This window comes from Chlorocebus sabaeus, chromosome 9 (genome assembly GCF_047675955.1).
Source record: "Chlorocebus sabaeus isolate Y175 chromosome 9, mChlSab1.0.hap1, whole genome shotgun sequence".
Taxonomy (NCBI): domain Eukaryota; kingdom Metazoa; phylum Chordata; class Mammalia; order Primates; family Cercopithecidae; genus Chlorocebus; species Chlorocebus sabaeus.
The window spans coordinates 247,291-268,358 of record NC_132912.1 but is presented as its reverse complement, the minus strand read 5'-3'; the positions used below and the strand labels follow the sequence as shown (position 1 = coordinate 268,358).

Genomic DNA, 21,068 nt, shown 5'->3' with positions numbered 1-21,068 from the left:
ACATCTTAGGCATAAAAATATTTTATAAATATTTAATATTACTGTTAAATAACTTTCAAAAGTTTATTATGATACCTATTCAAATTACACAAAACTGATTAATTCACATGTGCTAGCTATAATTCAGCATTTACAGACATTTAAACTGAAAAGAGAAGCTACTATTGCCTATGCTTATCTTCACACATAACCCTCAACTTACTACTGCATTTTCTTCTTTATGATAAAATGACTAATTTGTTTCCATTTTATAATGCTTAAACATCACAAATATCCTCCAGTTTCTAAAAATGTAAAATGTTTTCGCTGACAGGCCAAAATTTATTTGTGCTTATTTAGCTCCCAAATGAGGTCATCTATAGAATTTCATATTAAGTCAAATTTGTAAATATAGCTTTAAATCAGAGGGACAGTTTCATTGTTAATCAAAAATCAGACTTAACCACATTTACATATTTTGATTTCAGATTGACCCTTTTAATATTTTCCACACCAAAATGCTGGAGCTTGTTAAAGAAGTTTATCTTGGGTATGGTTTTTAAATATCTGAAATATTCAAAACATCTTAGCAGTGATTATCTAACTTACAGTACCTTCCCTACTACCTTCTTGGATACAAGACTAGCAGGTTTGTTTTGTTTTGTTTTGTTTTGTTTTTGTTTTGAGACAGGGTCTCACTCTGTCTCCCAGGCTGGAGTGCAGTGGCACAATCACAGCTCACTGCAGCCTTGATCTCCTGGGCTCAAGCGATCCTCCCTCAGCCTCCCAAGAAGCTGAGACTACAGGCACGCACCACCACGCTTGGCTAATTTTTTAGATTTTTTGTAGAGATAGGGTCTCACTATGTTGCTCAGGCTGGTCTCAAACTCCTACTCTCAAGCGATCCCCCAACCTCAGCCTCCCAAAATGCTGGCATTTCAGGCATGAGCCACTGCACCTAGCTGACACCAGCAGTTTTTTTAAAAGGAAAATTAAAAGAATGTGGGGAAAAAAGACTCAGAACTCTCCTTCTTGGGGAGATATCGTGACAACTAATGGGTGACTACTGTTAGGAACTCCAAAGTTAAATACCATCACAATTAGATGGAATAAACATTTAGAACAGGTAAGTTTTCCTATTTTGTTACAGAGATAAGAAAATTATTAGTCCCTAACAATTTAATTAATTATGAGGATCTGAGACTTAAATCCTTCAAATGGCCACAAATTCAACTCGTGGGATTTCTTTTTTTTTTTCCAAGACGGAATCTTGCTCTGTCGCCCAGGCTGGAGTGCAGTGAGTGGCGTGATCTCAGCTCACCACAACCTCCGCCTCCCAGGTTCAAGTGATTCTCCTGCCTCAGCCTCCCAAGTAGCTGGGACTACAGGCGTGCGCCACAATGCCTGGCTAATTTTTGTATTTTCAGTAGAGACAGGGTTTCACTACGTTGGCCAGGCTGGTCTCGAACTCCTGACCTCGCGATCTGCCTGCCTCGGTCTCCCTAAATGCTGGGATTACAGGCCTTAGCCATGGCGCCTGGCCAGAATTTCTTCTTTAAACTGCAACCCAAGTCTTGCTATGTTAAGAATCCTGGCCGGGCACGGTGGCTCACGCCTGTAATCCTAGAACTTTGGGAGGCCGAGGCAGGCAGACCACAATGTCAGGAGATTGAGACCATCCTTGCTAACACAGTGAAACCCCGTATCTACTAAAAATGCCAAAAAAATCAGCCGGGCGAGGTGGCGGCGCCTGTAGTCCCAGCTCCTCGGGAGGCTGAGGCAGGAGAATGGCGGGAACCCGGGAGGCGGAGTTTGCAGTGAGCCGAGATCGCTCCACTGCGCTCCAGTCTGGGCGACAGAGCGAGACTCCGTCTCAAAAAAAAAAAGGATGATGTGTTTGAATATGCTGCTGCCATTTATTCTGATGTGTCCAGCGCAGTATACAAACCCGGAGAACACGCCTTTGATTTACCTTTGTCAGAAGGAATTATTTATCGCTTTTGAACTTCAGAAAATATCCTGTGCCTTTAAAAAAATTTGTTTTTCTTTTTGAGACCGAGTTTCACTCTTGTTAACCAGGCTGGAGTGCAATGGTGCAATTTTGGCTCACTGCAACCTCTGCCTCCCGGGTTCAAGTGATTCTCCTGCCTCAGCCTCCCCAGTAGCTGGGAATACATATGCCCGCCACCACGCCCAGCTAATTTTTTGTATTTTTAATAGAGACGGGGTTTCACTATGTTGGCAAGGCTGGTCTCGAACCCCTGACCTCAGGCAATCCGTCCACCTCAGCCTCCCAAAGTGCTGATACTACAGGCATGAGCCACTGCCCAGCGCCCCCCCAACTTTTTTTTTTTTTTTAAAGAAAAATCATAAGATTGCTGTGAGATGGGATGATGATGATGGTAACATAGTTTTTTGTGGGTTTTTTTGTTTGTTTGTTTTTTGTTTTTGAGACAGTCTTGCTCTGTGGCCCAGGCTGGAGTGCAGTGGCACGCCTCCGCCTCCCGGGTTCACGCCATTCTCCTGCCTCAGCCTCCCAAGCAGCTGGGACTACAGGCACCTGCCACTGCACCCGGCTGATTTTTTGTATTTTTAGTAGAGACGGGGTTTCACTGTGATCTCAATCTCCTGACCTCGTGATCCGCCCGCCTCGGCCTCCCAAAGTGCTGGGATTACAGGCTTGAGCCACCGCACCACCGCGCCCGACCAACATAGTTTTTAAATCTCACCAAACCTACTAGACAGAGTTACTGGAAGAATACCAAATAAAACAAAGCAAAATGCCCTTGGACAGCATACACAGTACAAAATTAGGTCATGAGAACTCCTATGCATTCCAAAATTTGAGCAGATGAGAACAAATCTCTGAGAGCTACAATCCTGATTGGTACTGATACCCTTACAGGAGAAAGAGAAGCACAACAGATACTAATGGAACAGAGTATAAGAGGGTAAAATACCCAACAGAGACACACTGGAAAGCACAGTAGGCCCACTTGATAATAGCACTGAAACTGGATTTTACACACTCCCATTTGCAGATGATTCATGGTAATTCATGAATTTGTGGTAAATTCTTTTTTTTTTTTTTTTTTTTTTGAGACGGAGTCTCGCTCTGTCGCCCAGGCTGGAGTGCAGTGGCGCAATCTCGGCTCACTGCAAGCTCCGCCCCCCGGGTTCACGCCATTCTCCTACCTCAGCCTCCCGAGTAGCTGGGACTACAGGCGCCCGCCACTGCGCCCGGCTAATTTTTTCTATTTTTAGTAGAGACGGGGTTTCACCATGGTCTCGATCTCCTGACCTTGTGATCCGCCCGCCTCGGCCTCCCAAAGTGTGGTAAATTCTTAAGGAGCTAGAGCTTAATGGGGCCTACAAACACTCAAAATTAAGCAGTCACAGTTCCCTTCCAGGACAAAGCCCGGTATTACACAGAAAGGCTACAAATAAAAGTAACAAATACTGCTGCAATCAGTTGAAAAGACCCTCAGTATAAGAAAAGGTGACTCCACAAAAAACCGGGGAAAAGATGGAGAAAAATCTGGGAAATCTCAGGAAAAGTTAAGCTCTATTTTTAGCACTTCGTAAAAATGGCGTAAGAAGAACTTTAAAGCCATAAATCTGCAAAGAGTATTTAGAACCACTCTGCCCTGACACAAGTTTAGGAAAAGTGATTTCACATGAGAATGACCAACAGAGAATGACCATGGCACATGGAACAGAATGACATCCTGATGGTTAGAAACATGCCAGAAAGATAAGCCTACAAAACAGAAGGAAGCTAGAATCTACTGTCTCAAGACATGAGAAAAGACATGAAGAAAATGATACAAGGTAAACAAGCTATAAATCAGAAGAAAAACTCAGAATTCTGAGTTAAACATTTGAAGTAAATGGGAAAAAAAATCACTTCAGAAGTGAAGTCTAAACTAGAGGGTACACAAAAATGAATATCCACCAGATAATGTTACATAAAAAGAGGTTGCAATGAAGGAACATACTAAAAATCAAAAAGAAAAAAGATGAATTAAATAGAAAAGTACAAATACAGAAGACAGGAAAAGAAGATCCAACACACTAAGAGAGGCTCCAAACTAAATAAGGGTGTGTGTAGATAAGAAAATAATAACATAATCATAACTGTACATGGCATATAGAATATTTAAGATTTTCTTATTCTCATAGCTGTGTATTTAATGTTGCATAAAATAACTGACTACATGAAATTCTAAAATTTTATCCCAGATGATGTCCCTGAGAACCATGATTCTCACCATGTCAGAAAGTAGATAAAGATTTTAGATAGAAGAGCTAAGTAAATAAAACCCAGTAGCCACAAAGTTCAATGGAAAACATCAGCATGAACTCAGGAGGTGTTTTTATCTTTTAAAAGTATGTGCATTTCATAATTCTGTCCAAAGGCCTAGAAAGAGACCCACCCAGTAGCGACACTGAGTAGCCAGGAAGTGCTCTTAAAATACATTTTAAAACTAAAAGAAACCAGAGCACCTGGGAGAAATCAATGGTTCCAGACCTGGGGCAGGATATCTACAAGAGGATCTGGAAACATCTTGTTCCGTAACAAGCAGAAAGAAGTTCAGAAGCCAACACTGCAGAGGCTCCAACTGGTCAAAGATAGCATCAATAAGGGGTATTTTGAAAATGGACTGAAATACACGAAATGTAATTAAATGCATGAATTCCAAAGGGCAATTTGTTTCTAAATCTAATTGGTTACCGTTAAAGGATACTATTTTAAAAACTGCTAAATACATAAAGAGAATGAATTATTCTACTTTTCCCATATGAACCATACCACATGGTAACCAAATAGCAGATGATGGGAAGCTATGTCCTTATGGAAATAGTCCAGTTAAAAAAGGAAAGATAGATTGGATGATTACCATTTGGCAGTCCTTAATTAGAGTTACTGGATCTAGCATCAATTGCCATGTACATCACAAAATGAGAAACAACTGACATCATGTGTCTCCTGATAGAACACACCACTCCCATGGAATAGTCTTGCCCCCTCCCCCAAGCCACCAGATGCAGCTATCAATCTCCATGAAATAAAAAGGACTAAGCAGCAGGTTAAACTAGACTACAGGGATGCGATCAGCAAAAGCCAGACTATGGAAAATCACAACCAATGGTCGGGTTTCTTCAATCAATTCCAAAAAAAAAAACAACAACAACAAAAAAGAAGAGAAACCTAGAGATTAAAAGAACAAAAGCAAGCAGAACTAAACCATTATACAGAAGTAAATTAGAGTGTTTAGGGTGTACCAGGCTAAGAGCCAGTCACCCCAAAGCCCACAACTTTTAATGCTTGACAAAACCTATGTAGCTTTTTTTATAACGGCATCACTCATCAGTCAAAATAAGAAATGAAACTTAATGACTAACACGCATTCTTGACCGTGACTCTATCACAGCCTTCAGTACCTTAACATATTCGCAAAGTTTAAAAGATAGCTTTATGTTCGGACTTGACTAAGTAGATCAACTTGATTTAAAATGAATCTAAGGCTTGAAAAGTATTTACCTATCGAGAGTACAGAATAGGAATATTAGGCTTTAGAGCAAAAGATCTGACTTCCTGTCATAGTGCATTGCTACTTCCTAACTTACCTTAGGCAAGTTTAACAAACAAGGAAATTAACATCAGCCAAGAAGCAAAGGCACTGGCCGGATTGGGCAATTTTCTAGACAGTTCTTTCTTGGAGCTGTCTAGCAGGAAATAATGACAAATGTGATTAATGTTATGAAGGAAGTACAGGCTGCTCTGATTTGAACCACATGATAAAAATAAACATGGCATACCTCTCAGACGAGATGAGGCAGAGGAAACACAAGGACCCAGTCTTAAGCACTTAACCTCTGATTCTTTCTTTTTCTTTCTTTTCAACTTTACATGAAACTAATAAAACCAAGACTATCTGGTAGGTCAATAAATGTATTCATATTTAATTGTAAAACTATGGACCTTACAACATGAAGAAAAATAAGCCTTGGCATCAATTAAAGCTACGCTGATGAAGAAAGGAGAGAAAAGAATGCTTATCAATCATACACAATGCAAAATGAGATGCAGGCAATCCTGTTAATAATCTCCGTGTCTTTTACTACAGTTTAACGTGTGTACACACGTACACACACGCACTGGGGGAGTTAATTCTCTTACTCCCAGATGAGAAGGTGGTCACAATCTGACAGCAACATCACACTGGGAGATTCTGAGAGCTGCTCAGAGAAATGTCCCTGAAGCTTCTAGAGAAAGATGCTACAGATGAATAAAGGTCATCTGAAAAACTGAAATAGTTGTCATGTTTACATGATTTTAATTTAAAAAGCTGAATCCAAAGAAAAGTATTTTATTTAAACATTCTTCTCTAAGCAATTTTTATATAAAGGATGGTTTTTTAAAAATCTCAACCGTAAGGAAATACTGTTTTGCACTGTTTTTTTTTTGTTTTTTTTTTTTTTTTTGTTTTTTTTTGAGACGGAGTCTCGCTCTGTCGCCCAGGCTGGAGTGCAGTGGCGCAATCTCGGCTCACTGCAAGCTCCGCCTTCCGGGCTCACGCCATTCTCCTGCCTCAGCCTCCCAAGTAGCTGGGACTACAGGCGCCCGCCACTGCGCCCGGCTAATTTTTTTCTATTTTTTAGTAGAGACGGGGTTTCACCATGGTCTCGATCTCCTGACCTTGTGATCCGCCCGCCTCGGCCTCCCAAAGTGCTGGGATTACAGGCGTGAGCCACCGCGCCCGGCCTGCACTGTTTTTTTAAAATGTTTTACATCAACATCATTTGCATTTAGTTATCATACCTCAAATTACGTGCTTTATTTAAAAACATAATAATTAAAATAATGTACTATTTATTTTATTCTTATTGTTCACATAGTATTATCTTTTTTTTTTTCTTCTACTATCTTATAGGAGCAAGGAGTTGTACACAGTCAGCTTTAAAATACCCGAAGGGCAAGTACAGAGTTGGAGCCACATATATCCTCACCCCTTCTCTATATCCTTTTTTCTTCCCTCTTAGCCTTTGGGTTTCTTTGTTTTGAGACGGGGGCCTCACTGTCACCTAGGCTGGAGTGCAGTGGTCTTACCTCGGCTCACTGCAACCTCTGCCTTCCAGGCTCAAGTGATTCTCCCACCTCAGCTTCCTGAGTGGTTGGGACCACAGGTGCACACCACCACACCAGGCTAATTTTTGTATTTTTGGCAGAGATGGGGTTTCACCATGTTGGCCAGGCTAGTCTCCAACTCCTGAGCTCAGGCGATCCACCAGCCTTGGCCTGCTAAAGCGCTGGGATTACAGGCGTGAGCCACGGCACCCATCGCTAAGTACCTTTGTAATCTTCACCAGCACACCGGGAAAGGACAAAAATACACGGAACTCAATTTTATTACTTATTAATAAAGGTCAAAAAAAAGCTCTTATTTGAGTTTTGTAAATTACTCCCATTCTCCATTTTTACCCATAGCATCTAAAGAATGTGAAGACATTTTCTCTAAAGCATCAAGACATTTTCTCTAAATTATTTTTAAAATTCCAAACACTTAAAAAAGATAAATTTAGCTTTATTTCTTTAAGAATACCCAGAGAAACAAAACAAAACCAAGTTCCTAACTGAAGACTCCCTTATAATTAGTATACAACATGTAAATAGAAGCTTCATAAAGTACTTTGATTTTTCTTTTTTTTTTGTATCCTGAATCTGTCTACCCATATAAATAGCATGAGAAACTAGGGGGTGGGGGTGGATAATTTTCTTCTTTAAAACTGAATGTTTATTTAACATGATTTCTAAAATACACAAGGAAATTGTTGAAAATTCTGTTAGTGGGCTATAAAGTAGTAAGATGTTACTACACATACCACACTTATCCTGTATTAAAATTAGTAATGAACAGTAGACTGTTTTTAGATAGCTTTACTACACAAAAGTGATACACTAAAGGTGTTTTTAATAAAAGAATCTCTGGTCGGGTGCAGTGGCTCACGCCTGTAAATCCCAGCACTTTGGGAGGCCAACGCAGGTGAATCACGAGGTCAGGAGTTTGAGATCAGCCTGGCCAACATGGTGAAACCCTGCCTCTACTAAAAATACAAAAAATTAGCTGGGCGTGGTGGTGGGTGCCTGTAATCCCAGCTACTTGGGAGGCTGAGGCAGGAGAATCACTTGAACCCGGGAGGCAGAGGTTGTCGTGAGCCCACTGCACTCCAGCCTGGGCGACAGAGTGAGACTCCATCTCAAAATAAATCAACAAACAGAGTTAAAAATTGTGTTAACTAAAAAACCATTATAAATAGTACATAGTGATATTTTCCTTATCTAATTTTTCTATGAAACTTCTAAACACAAGTTGCTTCTGTATGTTTCTGTGTTTTTCTAACAAGTAAATATTCCTGCAAAGCAAAAGGTGTCTTCAGTTCTTTGTAATATATGTTGATCAGCATAACAGATGAAAAATTTTTTGGCCTTTCCCCCAAAATCTTCTATGAAATTTTACAGAAATATTTTCGTTTAAATTTACTTACTTTGTAATACGGTCAATGTTGGCAATTTGCTTCTGGTTCCGTATAATCTCAATGGCTGCCCAAAGATGCTGGATAGCTTTTGTATCCGCCTGTCGTCTTTTTGTTAAACGTGCCATGACCTGTTTACTTCTTTAGCTGCAGTAATAAAAACATAAGGGAAACAAAAAACAGATTACAAAATGATTTGTCAATATAAGCGAATAACATTATCAGGACCTCTCAACTATTGATCATACTTAGTATGCAGTATTGCCCACTTTCTATTTTTTCTACCATCCACATCACCAGTTACTTCATATAAAGTATCATTCATTTCATTACATCATGAAGAATGACATTCTAAAAGCCAAAAAGTTAAAAAGGTTACCCCAAGAAGAATAAGTGGTCACTTCATACCAATATACTTTTAGAAAATGCATTTAAGTTTATCCTAAAACACAGAAATACTCAAGATAAAACTTCCTTTGTTGACATTACATTGTTTGTAATTTGATCAACACAAAATGGAATTTAAATATTCTAATTGTTTAGTACTTTGGTTTATTATAATCATGGCTTAATCAAATTTTATATACATACATAGATACATGAAAACAACATTCTTTTTAAAATCAAACCATGAACATTAAATATAAGGAAGTTACTTCTGGGATGAGATGTGAAAGGCTGAGGGACAGAACACTAGAAGGTCACAAATGATGAAGAATGGTAACATTCTTGGTTTAGGTGTAAGTTTCGGAGGGTATTTATTACACTATTAGGAAACAGCATTGCTATTTTATTCAAATTTTAGTATTCTAGATGAATTGAAGAAAATTGCCACCACACCTCCCAATACTTTTCCTGCTGTCTCCTGGCAAGATGGGGAGAGAAAAGAGTTAAACCCTGGATGTCCGGAGAACAGCAGTACCAGAGAGGATTCTCTGAACTCAGCATGGAGAGACGCGTCTGTAGGAATCTGGTAAGCCTTTGTCATGAATCCTAGCATTGAGGACCCACTGGAACATCTCTCTAGATCCTACATGCTATCACGCTGATTGTAAAATCTAGGTTCTAAAATACACAGTGAACATTAAGCCTTCTCAGATCGCTGAAATCTCCTTGATCTGCCCTTTCCTACATTTTAAGTTTGGAGAATGAGGGAGAGAAGCACTTTGCTGTGTTCCATGACTGGCCAAGAGAGCCACAGGAATCTCCTTTTTCTCTACCTCTGTGTTTCTTCACAGCCCACTCAGTTCCCCCACTTTCTCCGACAAACACAAATAAACTCTATAGTTGCTACCAAAACTTATCTTGAGAAAATTGGGTCAGTCAGGCTCCTAAAACAAGATGTTTTCCAGAATTACACCAGCATCAGAATACATTTTGGACATGTTTAAAGGTATTCCTGAATATTCTCACGCTATTACTTCTAATAGTTCCAAGCTGCTCCACAGAGCAAATAATTCAAAAATAATACCAGTATTCAAGTTCTAAAGAAAACGTTAGGAATATCAGTTGGTTCTGTATAACTTTATACATAACTAAAATACAAAAATTGTAACTTAGGAACACTTCCATTTTAGACAGTAATCACTTTAAAATGTACAAAAATTTCTCTGTTGAAGTGCACTTGTACTGGAGCACCAACTTTCAGAATTTGATATGCCTTAATGGAAGGAATTCATTGGTAAGGATTTACCATATGTCAGAAAGTGACATCTAATGGTGAACTGTAATAATACAACTCAATCCTGTGAGATTATACAAATACTCAGATAAATGAACAAAGTTTCAGTTATTCCTATATAGTTAAAAATATGTACAGGTGTCCACTTTATCTAAGGCACTGTGCTAGACACAATGAAGTAGTTAAAACTGTATAAACAGCGACCCTTGCCAAAAAATACTCTAAAACTGGCAGAGGAAATTTGATATACACATGGAACTAACTGTAAGGTCATATATGACATATAAATGGTCCACAATATGTACTATAAAAATTCAGACAAGGGAGACACTACTTCTCACTTAGGTAAAATTTGAGCAAAGAGATTAGGAGCTCTGCAAAATAGTAAATATGTGTAGGAAAATGTAAAAGCCAATTTTTCCCTTTCTTAATTTCTTTAAAAGATAACTGGCAGTTTAAAGCAAAGATAAAAATAATTGATAGGTGTCATTAGGCTTAAACACATGTAGAAATAAAATATATAACAACCAAAACACACAGGAAGGGAAGTGGGAGTAAGTAGAAATATATTATTATAAATCTCCTACATTTTATGCAAGTAGTATTATGTTAATTCAAGGGAGGCTATCATAAATTAAGGATATATATTATAATTTCTAGAGCAAACATTGAAGAATAATACAAATAGGTATAGGTAACAATTCAACTTGTAAATTTTTTTTCACAATTCATGATATCTAAGAATATGAATAATTTATTCAGAACTATAAAAAAAGTAAAATGTTAAATTTAACAGCAAAGCTAACATTTTTAAATAATATCATAATAAGTAGTAAATGTAACTATTTATATAACATAACCAGAAGAATATAGTGGGGACTAAGTAGCAGAAACCCTAAAAGTGATGTCACAGATTCCTAGAAATGATTAAAATCAAGATTAAAGAATGAAGCAATGCTACATTTCAGAAAAGCAGGTGTAAAGTTAAAAATCAAAGATTTGAGAACTACCTGAATCAAGGCACAGAAATAAACATACCTGGTAATACAGGTGCACTATAAGGAGGGTGATCATTAGTTATAAGAGCCCACGCAGAACATTGCAAAAAACGCCAGGGAAAGACAAATCCAAGTGAGAGAAATACAATGAAGTTTGAGGCATATTATAAAGCTACCAAAAACAGCTTGACCTATGGAGGCAAGATCTCTTTAAAGTGCAACCATAAAATTATCCTTTCATATGAAATCTAAATTCATTCACTCATTTAACATAGAATTCGTGCATGCCTGTTACACACCAGGTGCTCTCCTATGTTCTAGGGATGCAGCAATAAGCAAAATGGACAAAAATCCTCCTCTCATCCAGTGAACATGACTAATGATGTGACTAGATGTATAAGAAAAGAACAGCACTTTGGGTGTTCATCAATAAAAAGAAAGTCTTGGAATCCTGGGTACAGAGAGCTGATTATTTAAGGTCCTTGTTGACATGGCCAAACCAAATCTTACAGTCCATCCTTATCTGAGTGCATATTGCATTACTGCTCACAGCTCCCAATCACGCTCCCAAACGTCACACCTCCATCCCTTTGTTTATGCCGTTCTCTCTCCCTGGCATGTTCTCCCCTGCCCCTTACCAATTATTAAAAATTTCCCTGTCCTTTCTAGGATTTACTTTAATGCAATTTTCCCTGACCAGCCTTTTCTCCTGGAATCAAACCAAATAAAACTCAATTGTCCTTTGTATTCTAATACCAATTTGTTTATACATCTCTTGCAAATGTATTGCTTGTACAAATACTTACAAATTCCTCAAAAGAATTGTTTTAATTCAACTAAGACAAGATACATCCTATTCATTTTTATAACTCATGTTTTTCAACATGCCTAGCAGTTTTGAACATATTAACCCTTTAATATAAAATTATTAAATTCAATTTTTTCAGTTGTTATGTAAATAACAAGAGCCCAGAGTGTACCTTTCTTTATGTTTTATCAAAGATTGAGACATCAAAAAGAAAGATCAGAAGACTCTGTGGAGATCATTAATACAGTCTTCAATCTTTGTTCTGCTCCAACACATTTGAGGAATGGAACAGGCCCCTTTTGGTAAAAGCAGACCATGATTCTCAAGAAGCCTGTAGTTAAAAAAATAAAAATAAAAAATAGCAAAAACTTCTGAGTAACTTTAATAACCCCCTAGGTGATACTGATATTCTCCATCCCAACAAATCCATATGTACTGCTATCTCCACAGTCTACAGAAGTGTCATTTTATATCCATACTACTTCTACACAAACTCGGGTGAGGGCAAAAGGGAGAATAAAGGAGAAAACATGTCAGAAAAAAGCTTAGGAATATTCAAAATTAAATAAGATGTTGCTTGGTGATATATATATATTTGTGAAAACTGCTTTAAGGAAATGATAAACACAATAGTTAACAAGAACAGCTGAGGGGGGCAGGGAAAAGAGATGAAGGAGCACAGTATGGGAACTCAAAACACCAAATAGGTTCTGATATTTACTTCTGGTGGTAGGTTCAGGTTTTTCATCAGTACATTGCATAAAATGTTTTCAAATATTTGCATCAAATATTATTACTATTTCCCAAAGTCTATTAGCACTTTTAAATTATTTTTCATTGTCTATTCATACCATTTTCCCAGTTGTATATTAATTTTCACATTACGTTCATCCATAAAATGCTTTCCTCTTTGCCTCTTAATAAACATTAAATTTTACTGAAATCTAGCTATGTATTCCTTTATCATTGCTTTTGTGATCAGAAGTCCCTCCACACTCAAATCAGAAAAATTACGCAATTATATTTTGTAGTTTTTTATTTGTATTTTTTAGTTTTTGAGGCGGGGTTTCGCTCTTGTCACCCAGGCTGGAGTGCAATGGTGTGATTTCGGCTCACTGCAACCTCCACCTCCCAGGTTCAAGTGATTCTCCTGCCTCAGCCTCCCGTGTAGCTAAGCTAGGATTACAGGCACGTGCCACCACACCTGGGGAATTTTTCTATTTTTAGTAGAGATGGGGTTTCACCATGTTGGCCAGGCTGGCTCTCGAATTCCTGACCTCAGGTGATCCGCCCACCTAGGCCTCCCAAAGTGCTGGGGAGAATTACTTTTTTAAAATTATGATTAGTAAACTATTTTTTTAGAGCAATTTTAAGTTTGCAGCAAAATTGAATGGAAAATACAGAGTTCCCATATACTCCCTGGCCCCACACATGCACAGCCTCCGCTATTATCAACATCCCACACCAGAGCAATACATCTGTTAAAAATCCACAAACCCACACTGACGTATCATTACGACTCAAAGTCCACAGTATACATGAGGGCTCACTCTTGGTGGTGCACATTCCATGGGTTTTGACGAAGGTATGAATGACAAGTATGTGCCACTGTAGTACCCATACAGAAAGGTTTCACTGACTTAAAAATCGTCTGTGCTTCACGTATTCATCCCTTCCTTCCCCTAACCCTCGGCAACCACGGGTCTTTTTACTGTCTTCATAGTTTTGCCTTTTCCAGGATGTCACAGAGTTGGAATCAAACAGTATGTAGCCTTTTCAGGTTGGCTTCCTTCACTTAGTAATATGCATTAAGTTTCCTCCATAGCTTTTTATGGCTTGATAGACTGTTACTTTTTAGTACTGAATAATATTCCACTGGCTGCATATAACACAGTTCATCCATTCATCTACTCGAGGACAGGTTGCTTCTAAGTTTTGGCAATCAAAACAAAGCTGCCATAAACATCCAAGTGCATGTTTTTATGTGCACATAAGTTTTCCATTCATGGGGTAAATACTAAGGAGTGTAACTGCTGGTTCGTATGGTTGGAAAATGTTCAAGAAACTGCCAAACTGTCTTCCCAAGTGACCAGACCATTTTGCACTTCCACCAGCAATGACTGAGCACTTCTGTTGTTCCACATCCTCATCAACATTTGGGATTGTCAGTCTTTTGGATCTGGGCCATTCTAATAAGTGTGTGGTGATACCTTACTGATGTTTATTAAATTTCCTAATGATATATGATATTGAATGTATTTTCATATGTTTGTCATCCGTATTTCTTTGGTAAGATGTCCAGCCAGGTCTTCTGCCCTTAAAAAAATTTTTTTTTTTATATATTTTTGAAAGAGGGTCTCACTCTGTCACCTAGTCTGCAGTGCTCACTATACCCTCAAATTCCTGGGCTCAAGTGATTCTCCTGCCTTAGACTCTAGAGTAGCTAGGACTACAGGCATGCACCACCATGCCCTGCTCATTTTTTATTTTTTAATGTTTTGGAGAGGCACTCCGGGCCTCAAGTGATGCTCCCACCTTTGCCCTTCTGCCCATTTCCAGAACATGTTTTCCATTTTCTTATTATTTAATGTTAGATGTTCTTTGTTATGTTTTGTTTGATGGTCCTTTATTAGATATGTCTTTTGCAATTATTTTCTCCCAGTCTGTGGCCTGTCATCTCGCTTTCTTGACATTATCTTTCACAGAACAAAAGTACTAAATTTTAAGGAAGTCCAGCTTATCGATTCTTTCCTTCGTGGATCATGCCTTTAGTGTTGTACCTAAAACATTATCACCACACAAAAGGTAATCTAGGTTTCCTCCTATGCTATTGCCTAAGAGTTTTACAGTTTTGTATTTTACACTTAGGTCCCTGATTCATTTTCAGTTAATTTTTGTGAAGGATGTAAGGTCTGTGCCTAGATGATTCTTAACTTTTTCTTTTTTTTTTTTTTTGAAAGTGGATGTCCATTTGTTCCAGCACCATTTCCTCAAGGGCTTTTTGCTTCAAGGTATTGCCTCTGCTCCTTGGTAAAAGTTGAACTGACTGTATTTATGTATTTCTGGGTTGTCTATTCTGTTCCATCCATCTATTTGTCTGTCCTGTCACCATTGCCACATTGTCTTAGTCACTGAAGTTTACAGTAAGTCAACGTCAGGTAGTATCAGTCCTCAGACTTTGTCCTTCAATATTACGATGACTATTTTGGGTATTTTGTCTCTGCGTATAAACTTTAGAATCAATTTGTTGATATCCATGAAATAACTTGCTGGCATTCTGATTGAGACTACATGAATTTGTACATAAAAGTGGGAAGAAGAGACATCTTGACAATATTGTTCTCCTATCCATGAACATGGAATATTGCATCATTTATTTCATCTTTTATGTCTATTATCAGAGCTCTGCAGTCTTCCTGATATACATCTTGTCCACAATTTATTAGATTTCTACCTAAGCATTTCATTTCAGGGGTACTAATGTAAATAATATGCTTTCGATTTCACATTACACTTGTTCATTGCTGATAAACAGGACAGTGATGGATTTTTGTATATTACCCTTGTATCTTGCAACCTGGCTATAACCACTTAGTAGTTCCTGGAGTTTTTTTGTTAATTCTTTTGGATTTGCTATATAAATGATCATGTCATCTGCCAACAGACAGTTTTATTTCTTCCTTTCCAATCTATTTGCTTCTTATTTCTGTTTATTATCTTATTGCATTAGCTAGTACTGCAGTTTGAATGTTTTCGTTTATCCAAAATTTATGTGAGAAATTAAACCCCAAGGTGACGGCATTCAGATGTGGAGAGGCTGGGAGGTGATTGGGCCCTGGGGGCTCTGCCCTCATGAATGGGATTAATGCCCTTAAAAAAGAGGCTTCAGAGACCTGCCTGGCCATTCCATCTCTTCTGCCATGTGAGGACACAGCAATAAAGTATCATCCTGGAAACAGAGCAACCCTTACGAGACACGAATCTACCAGTGCTTTGATCCTGGACTTCCCAGCATGCAGAACTGTGAGAAATAAACTTCTGTGATTTATAAATTACCCAGTCTGTGGTATTTTGTTATAGCAGCAGGAATAGAGTAAGACAACTAGGACGTCCCATATGACATTGAAAGGCAGTGGTGAGGGGACATTCTTGCCTTGTTCCTGATCTTAAAGGAAAAGCTTCAAGTTCCTTACCATTAAGTATGATGTTAGTTGTAGGGTTTGTGTAGATACTCTTTAACAAGTCAAGGAAGCTCCTTTTTATTCCTAGTTTCTTGGGAGGTTTTATGGAAGAATGTTGGGTTTTGTCAAATCCTCTTTCTGTATCTATTGGTAAGATCACCTGATTTTGATAAACCATTTTTATTCTCACTTAGTTCCAAATACTTAAAAGTTCCTCAAGATTTATTCTTTGAGCCCTGTTATTCAGAAGTGTGCATTTCATCTCAATATATTTGGGGATTTTTCAGCTATCTTTGTTATTAATTTCACTCTTCATTCCATTGTGGTCTGACAGCAGATATACTATTTCTATTAAGTTTATTAAGGTCTGTTTTATGGCATCGAACGTGGTCTATGTTGGTGAACGTTCTGTGTGACCTTCAGAAGAATGTGTGATTTGCTGTTATTGAATAGTGTGATTTGCTGTTATTGAATAATGTAATCTATAGATGTCAATTATATCCAGTTGATTGATGTTTTTGAGTTCAACTATATCCTTACCAACCTTTTGCCTACTAGATCAGACTATTTTTGCTAGAGGGGTATCGATATCTCCAACTATAGTAGTGGATTCATTTATTTCTCCTAGGAGTTCTATCAGTTTTTGCCTCACATATTCTGATGCTCGGTTGTTAGGTGCATACACATTAGGCACTGTTATGCCTTCTTAGAGTATTGACTCCTTTATCATTATATACTGCCCACCTTTATCCCTGATAACTTCCCTGCCTCTGAAGTCCTTTGTCTGAAACTGATACAGCTATTCTGATTTTTTTTTCATTAGTGTTACCATGCTATATTCTTTATCTCTTCAATCTGTAAAGTGCATTTCTGGCAGTCAAGACATTGTTGGGTCGAGTGTTCTGATCCACTCTCACAATCTCTGTCTTTTAATGGCTGTGTTTAGGCCATATTTCAAGTGATTATTAATATAATTAGATTAATATCTGCCATGTTTGTCACTATGTTCTATTGTTTGACTTTGTTACTCTTATTTCTGTCTTCCACACTTTTCCTACCTTTTGTGGTTTTAGTTGAGCATTTTATGCAATTCAATTTTCTCTCCTTTCTTATCACATCAATTACACTTCTTGCTTTACTACTTGTAGTGGTTTCCCCAGAGTTTGCAACACACATTACAATTAACCCAAGTCCACTCTCGAATAACATTATACTGCTTCATGGGCAGTGCAAGTACCTTATAATAACAAAATATTCTGAATTCCTCCCTCCAGTCCCTGTGCCATTTCACTTACACATAAACTGTCATTCATTTTACTTACACATAAGCACACACACACACACACAATCAAATACACAGTTACTATTATTGTTTTGAACAAATTATCTGTTAGTAGAAAGAAAAAAAAAATGTATTTTTATCTTTCCTTATTCCTTCTTGAATGATCTTCCTTTCCTCATCTACATCCAGGTTTCTAACTGAAATAATTTGCCTTCTTTCTGAAGAACTTCTTTTAACATTACAAGGCAACAAATTTCCTTAATTTCGTCTGAGAAAGTCTGTATTTTTACTTTTTATGAAAGATATAGTTTTACTGGATACAGAATCCTAGGTTGGTGGGGTTTTTTCTTTCAATTCTTTATTTCATTCCAACTCCTCCTGCTTGCATGGTTTCTGAAAAAAAGTCAGATGTAATTCTTAACTGTGCTCCTCTACAGGTAAAGTGCTTATTCCTCTGGCTTCTTTCAAGTTTAATTTTCTGACATTTGAATATAGTATGCTTAGGTATAATATTTTTGGCATTTAGCCTGCTTGGTGTTTTCTGAACTTTCTGGATCTTTGGTTGGTGTGTCTGATACTGGTGAAATTGTCAAGCATTCTTGACTCAAATATTTCTTCTGTCCCTTTCTCTCCTTCTTCCCTTCTGGTATTCCCATTATACATATGTTACATCTTTTGTAGCTTTCCTGTAGTTCTTGAATATTCTTTTCTCAATTGCTTTTTTCCCAGACTTGTCTCTCTCTGCTTTTCCGTTCTGAAGATTACTAGTTGTCATATCCTCACATTCAGAGATTCTCTCCTTGGTCACGTCCAGTCTACTGATAAGCCCATCACAGGTTTTTTTGTTTTGTTACAGTGTTTTTTTTTATCTCTAGCACTTCTTTTTGTTTCCTTCTTAGAATTTCCATCTCTATGCTTGTATCATCCATTTATTCTTGTTGCCTATTTTTTGGCATTAAAACTCTTAGCATTTTAATCACAGTTTTTAATAATCCGTGGTCTGATTATTCCAACATTCCTGCCATATCTGACTCTAGTTCTAATGCTTGTTCAGTTTCTTCACACTGCTGGTTTTTGCTTTAGTAGACCTCTTGTAATTTTTTGCTGAAAGGTGAACGTGATGTACTGGGTAAAAGGAACCTTGCTAAATAGGCCTTTAATAACATAGTGCAAGGTGTGGGGAAGGGAAGCCTTCTTAGCCCTACGATTAGATTTAATCTTTAGACAGCCTGTGCCACTGGACTTTGAACTTCACCAGGGCTGCAGTTTCCCCCCTTAGGTGGGAAGGGATGACTGGAGGGGGCTGAGGTTGTATATTTCCCTTTCCCCATGTAGAAAGCTACAGTAGGCTGGAGTATTTCCCTTCCCCCAGGTAGGCTAGGCTTCGGTAAAACCATGTCTCCTGAGGGTAGGCTTTGTTAAGAACAGAAAGCTCTTACATAACAAAATGATCCCTTTCCCCCTCCCGCTGCAAGAAGCACAAGGAGATTCTTCTCCAATATTCACTGTGAGGTCAAGCTCCTGGAGGTAAAAATTCAAAACTGTGGTAGGTGTCCCCCATGACTGGGTCCCTGTGAAGTTTCTAACTCTCAGAGTTGTCCATACTGTGCACCTAGCGATTCATCAATTACAGCTCAGCCTCTCCTGCTCCAGCGCTGGTCCCCACAGAGGTTTCTGCTTGTGGGTTTCTGCTCTGGTAAGTTGTGATTCTTTATATCCACCTATCTGTCTCCAATTTTCGGTGCAGCAGTATGCCCCATGGCTTCATTTCCCTGATGGATCTAAAAGAGCTTTTTTGTTTATTATTATTATTTTTGCTTGTTCAGCTCTTTACTTGTGGTTAGGACAGCATGGTTACTTATGAGCTCCTTCCATGCCAGGCTGGACACCATGGAATTACTTTTTGAATGTGGCATTAAATGAAAATACAGAGTGTTTCCCTGAAGAAGCAACCACTGAGCTAGTGTGATTCACTGAAGGATTTTTCTCTTCTCCAACGAAATGTGATACCTCCCTAATCATACGTTAAATTTTCTTTTAAGAGACAGGGTCTTACTATGTTGCCCAGGCTGGACTCCATTCTCCTGCGCTCAAGTAATCCCTCCTACCTCAGCCTCCCGAGGGACACAGGTACACATACCACCATGCCTGGCGTTATATATTAAATTCTTATCAATCCTAGCATTAGTTTTTTTTAAATGTGTTTGCTCTTTCATTGGTGCCCCACAATTATCATTATAACTTGCATGTATAAGCTACATATATCCAAGGTATAATTATAATAAATGCCATGTTATCATTGTGCTTCCTATATAATTATTGCATATATAGTACTGTCTGCCCAGCAGTATTGTCAGTTTTTTAAAGCATCCCGTATTTTAAACCTTCTTCATGCCCCTAATAACTTTTACCATAAAGTAGATGCTAAATAAATACTTACTGATTCAATACTCTCCCCAGCCAAATCTGAGATATTAAAAAATTAGTTGTTGGTTGCCAGGGGGCATCAAGAGTTATTGTTTAATGGGTATAGAGTTTAAGTTTCACAAAACAAAAAGAATCACAGAGATGGATGATGGTGAGAAGTGCACATTATAAATGCATTTAAATACACTAAATTGTACTCCTAAAAATGATAAAGATAATAAATTTTATGTTATGTGTATTTTGCCACATTAAAAAAAACTTAAAAAATAGGAAGAGAAAAAAATCTAGTCTATAATAATAAATGGTTAACTACCAGGTCTTAAGTAAAGATCAGTAATACTGCCCCAAGAGCCCCAAGACAATCTGCTGTACACTTTCCACATGTGGCAGTCACAGAACATGGATAACTGGCAACACAGAGCCCTCAGAACGGATCTCCTGGTGGCTTTCTGTTTGTTTGGATCAAAGTACATCAGATTAAGAATGGGGAAATATTGCTATGCAACACACTGATCAAGGTTCCTGATAGCAAAACAGGTCATTGTGAACCCTTTATTCACTTTTTAAAAAATGTTTTAATTACTTTTTTAGTTATACTAGTAAACGCAAAAGGATATTTCAGGACTTTTCAGTTTGACAAAACAGTCTACAAAACAAAATGGTGGGTGAGAAAATTGTTACCCTTTTTATTTTTTAAAAAGCTTTATTGAGGTATAATTCACATACAATTCACCCATGTGAAGTGTACAATTCAGTGGTTTTTGGAACATTATATTATTTTTAAAACTGTAGCAAAATATATATTAATATAGGATTTGCCATCTTAACCATTTTTGAGTACACAATCTGGCAGCACTAATTACCGTACATTCCCAGTGTTTTGCAACCATCATCATTACCTATTTCTAAAACTTTTTATCGTCCCCAACTACAGACCATTAAGTATTAATTCCCCATTCTCTGCTCTTCCAAGCCCCTGACATCCTCAAATCCACTTTCTATATCTATTAATATGCCTAGGTATTTCATGAGTGGAATCGTGCAGTACTTGTCCTTTTGTGTCTGTCTTATTTCAATTAGTGTGTTTTCTAGGTTCATCATTTTGTTGCACGTGCCAGTACTTTATTTCTTCTTACGGCTGAAGAATATTCCACCAGATAAACAATTTGTTTAT

General features: G+C 37.8%; 1 protein-coding gene across 17 annotated transcripts in view; it reads right to left on the bottom strand.

The window, feature by feature from the left end:
* ZMYND11 (zinc finger MYND-type containing 11) overlaps positions 1–21,068 on the bottom strand; it is a 112,640-nt gene that overhangs the window by 64,935 nt on the left and 26,637 nt on the right. For 10 of the 17 annotated variants that reach the window (XM_008002066.3, XM_008002064.3, XM_008002065.3 and 7 more), the window contains one exon: positions 8,530–8,664. In XM_008002066.3, the coding sequence (XP_008000257.1) occupies positions 8,530–8,645 (116 nt within the window). In that variant the 5' untranslated portion in view covers positions 8,646–8,664. Of the gene's footprint in view, positions 1–8,529; positions 8,667–12,176; positions 12,299–21,068 lie in introns of those variants that run through there. The other 7 variants (XM_073018669.1, XM_073018671.1, XM_008002083.3 and 4 more) reach the window with 4 other exon arrangements.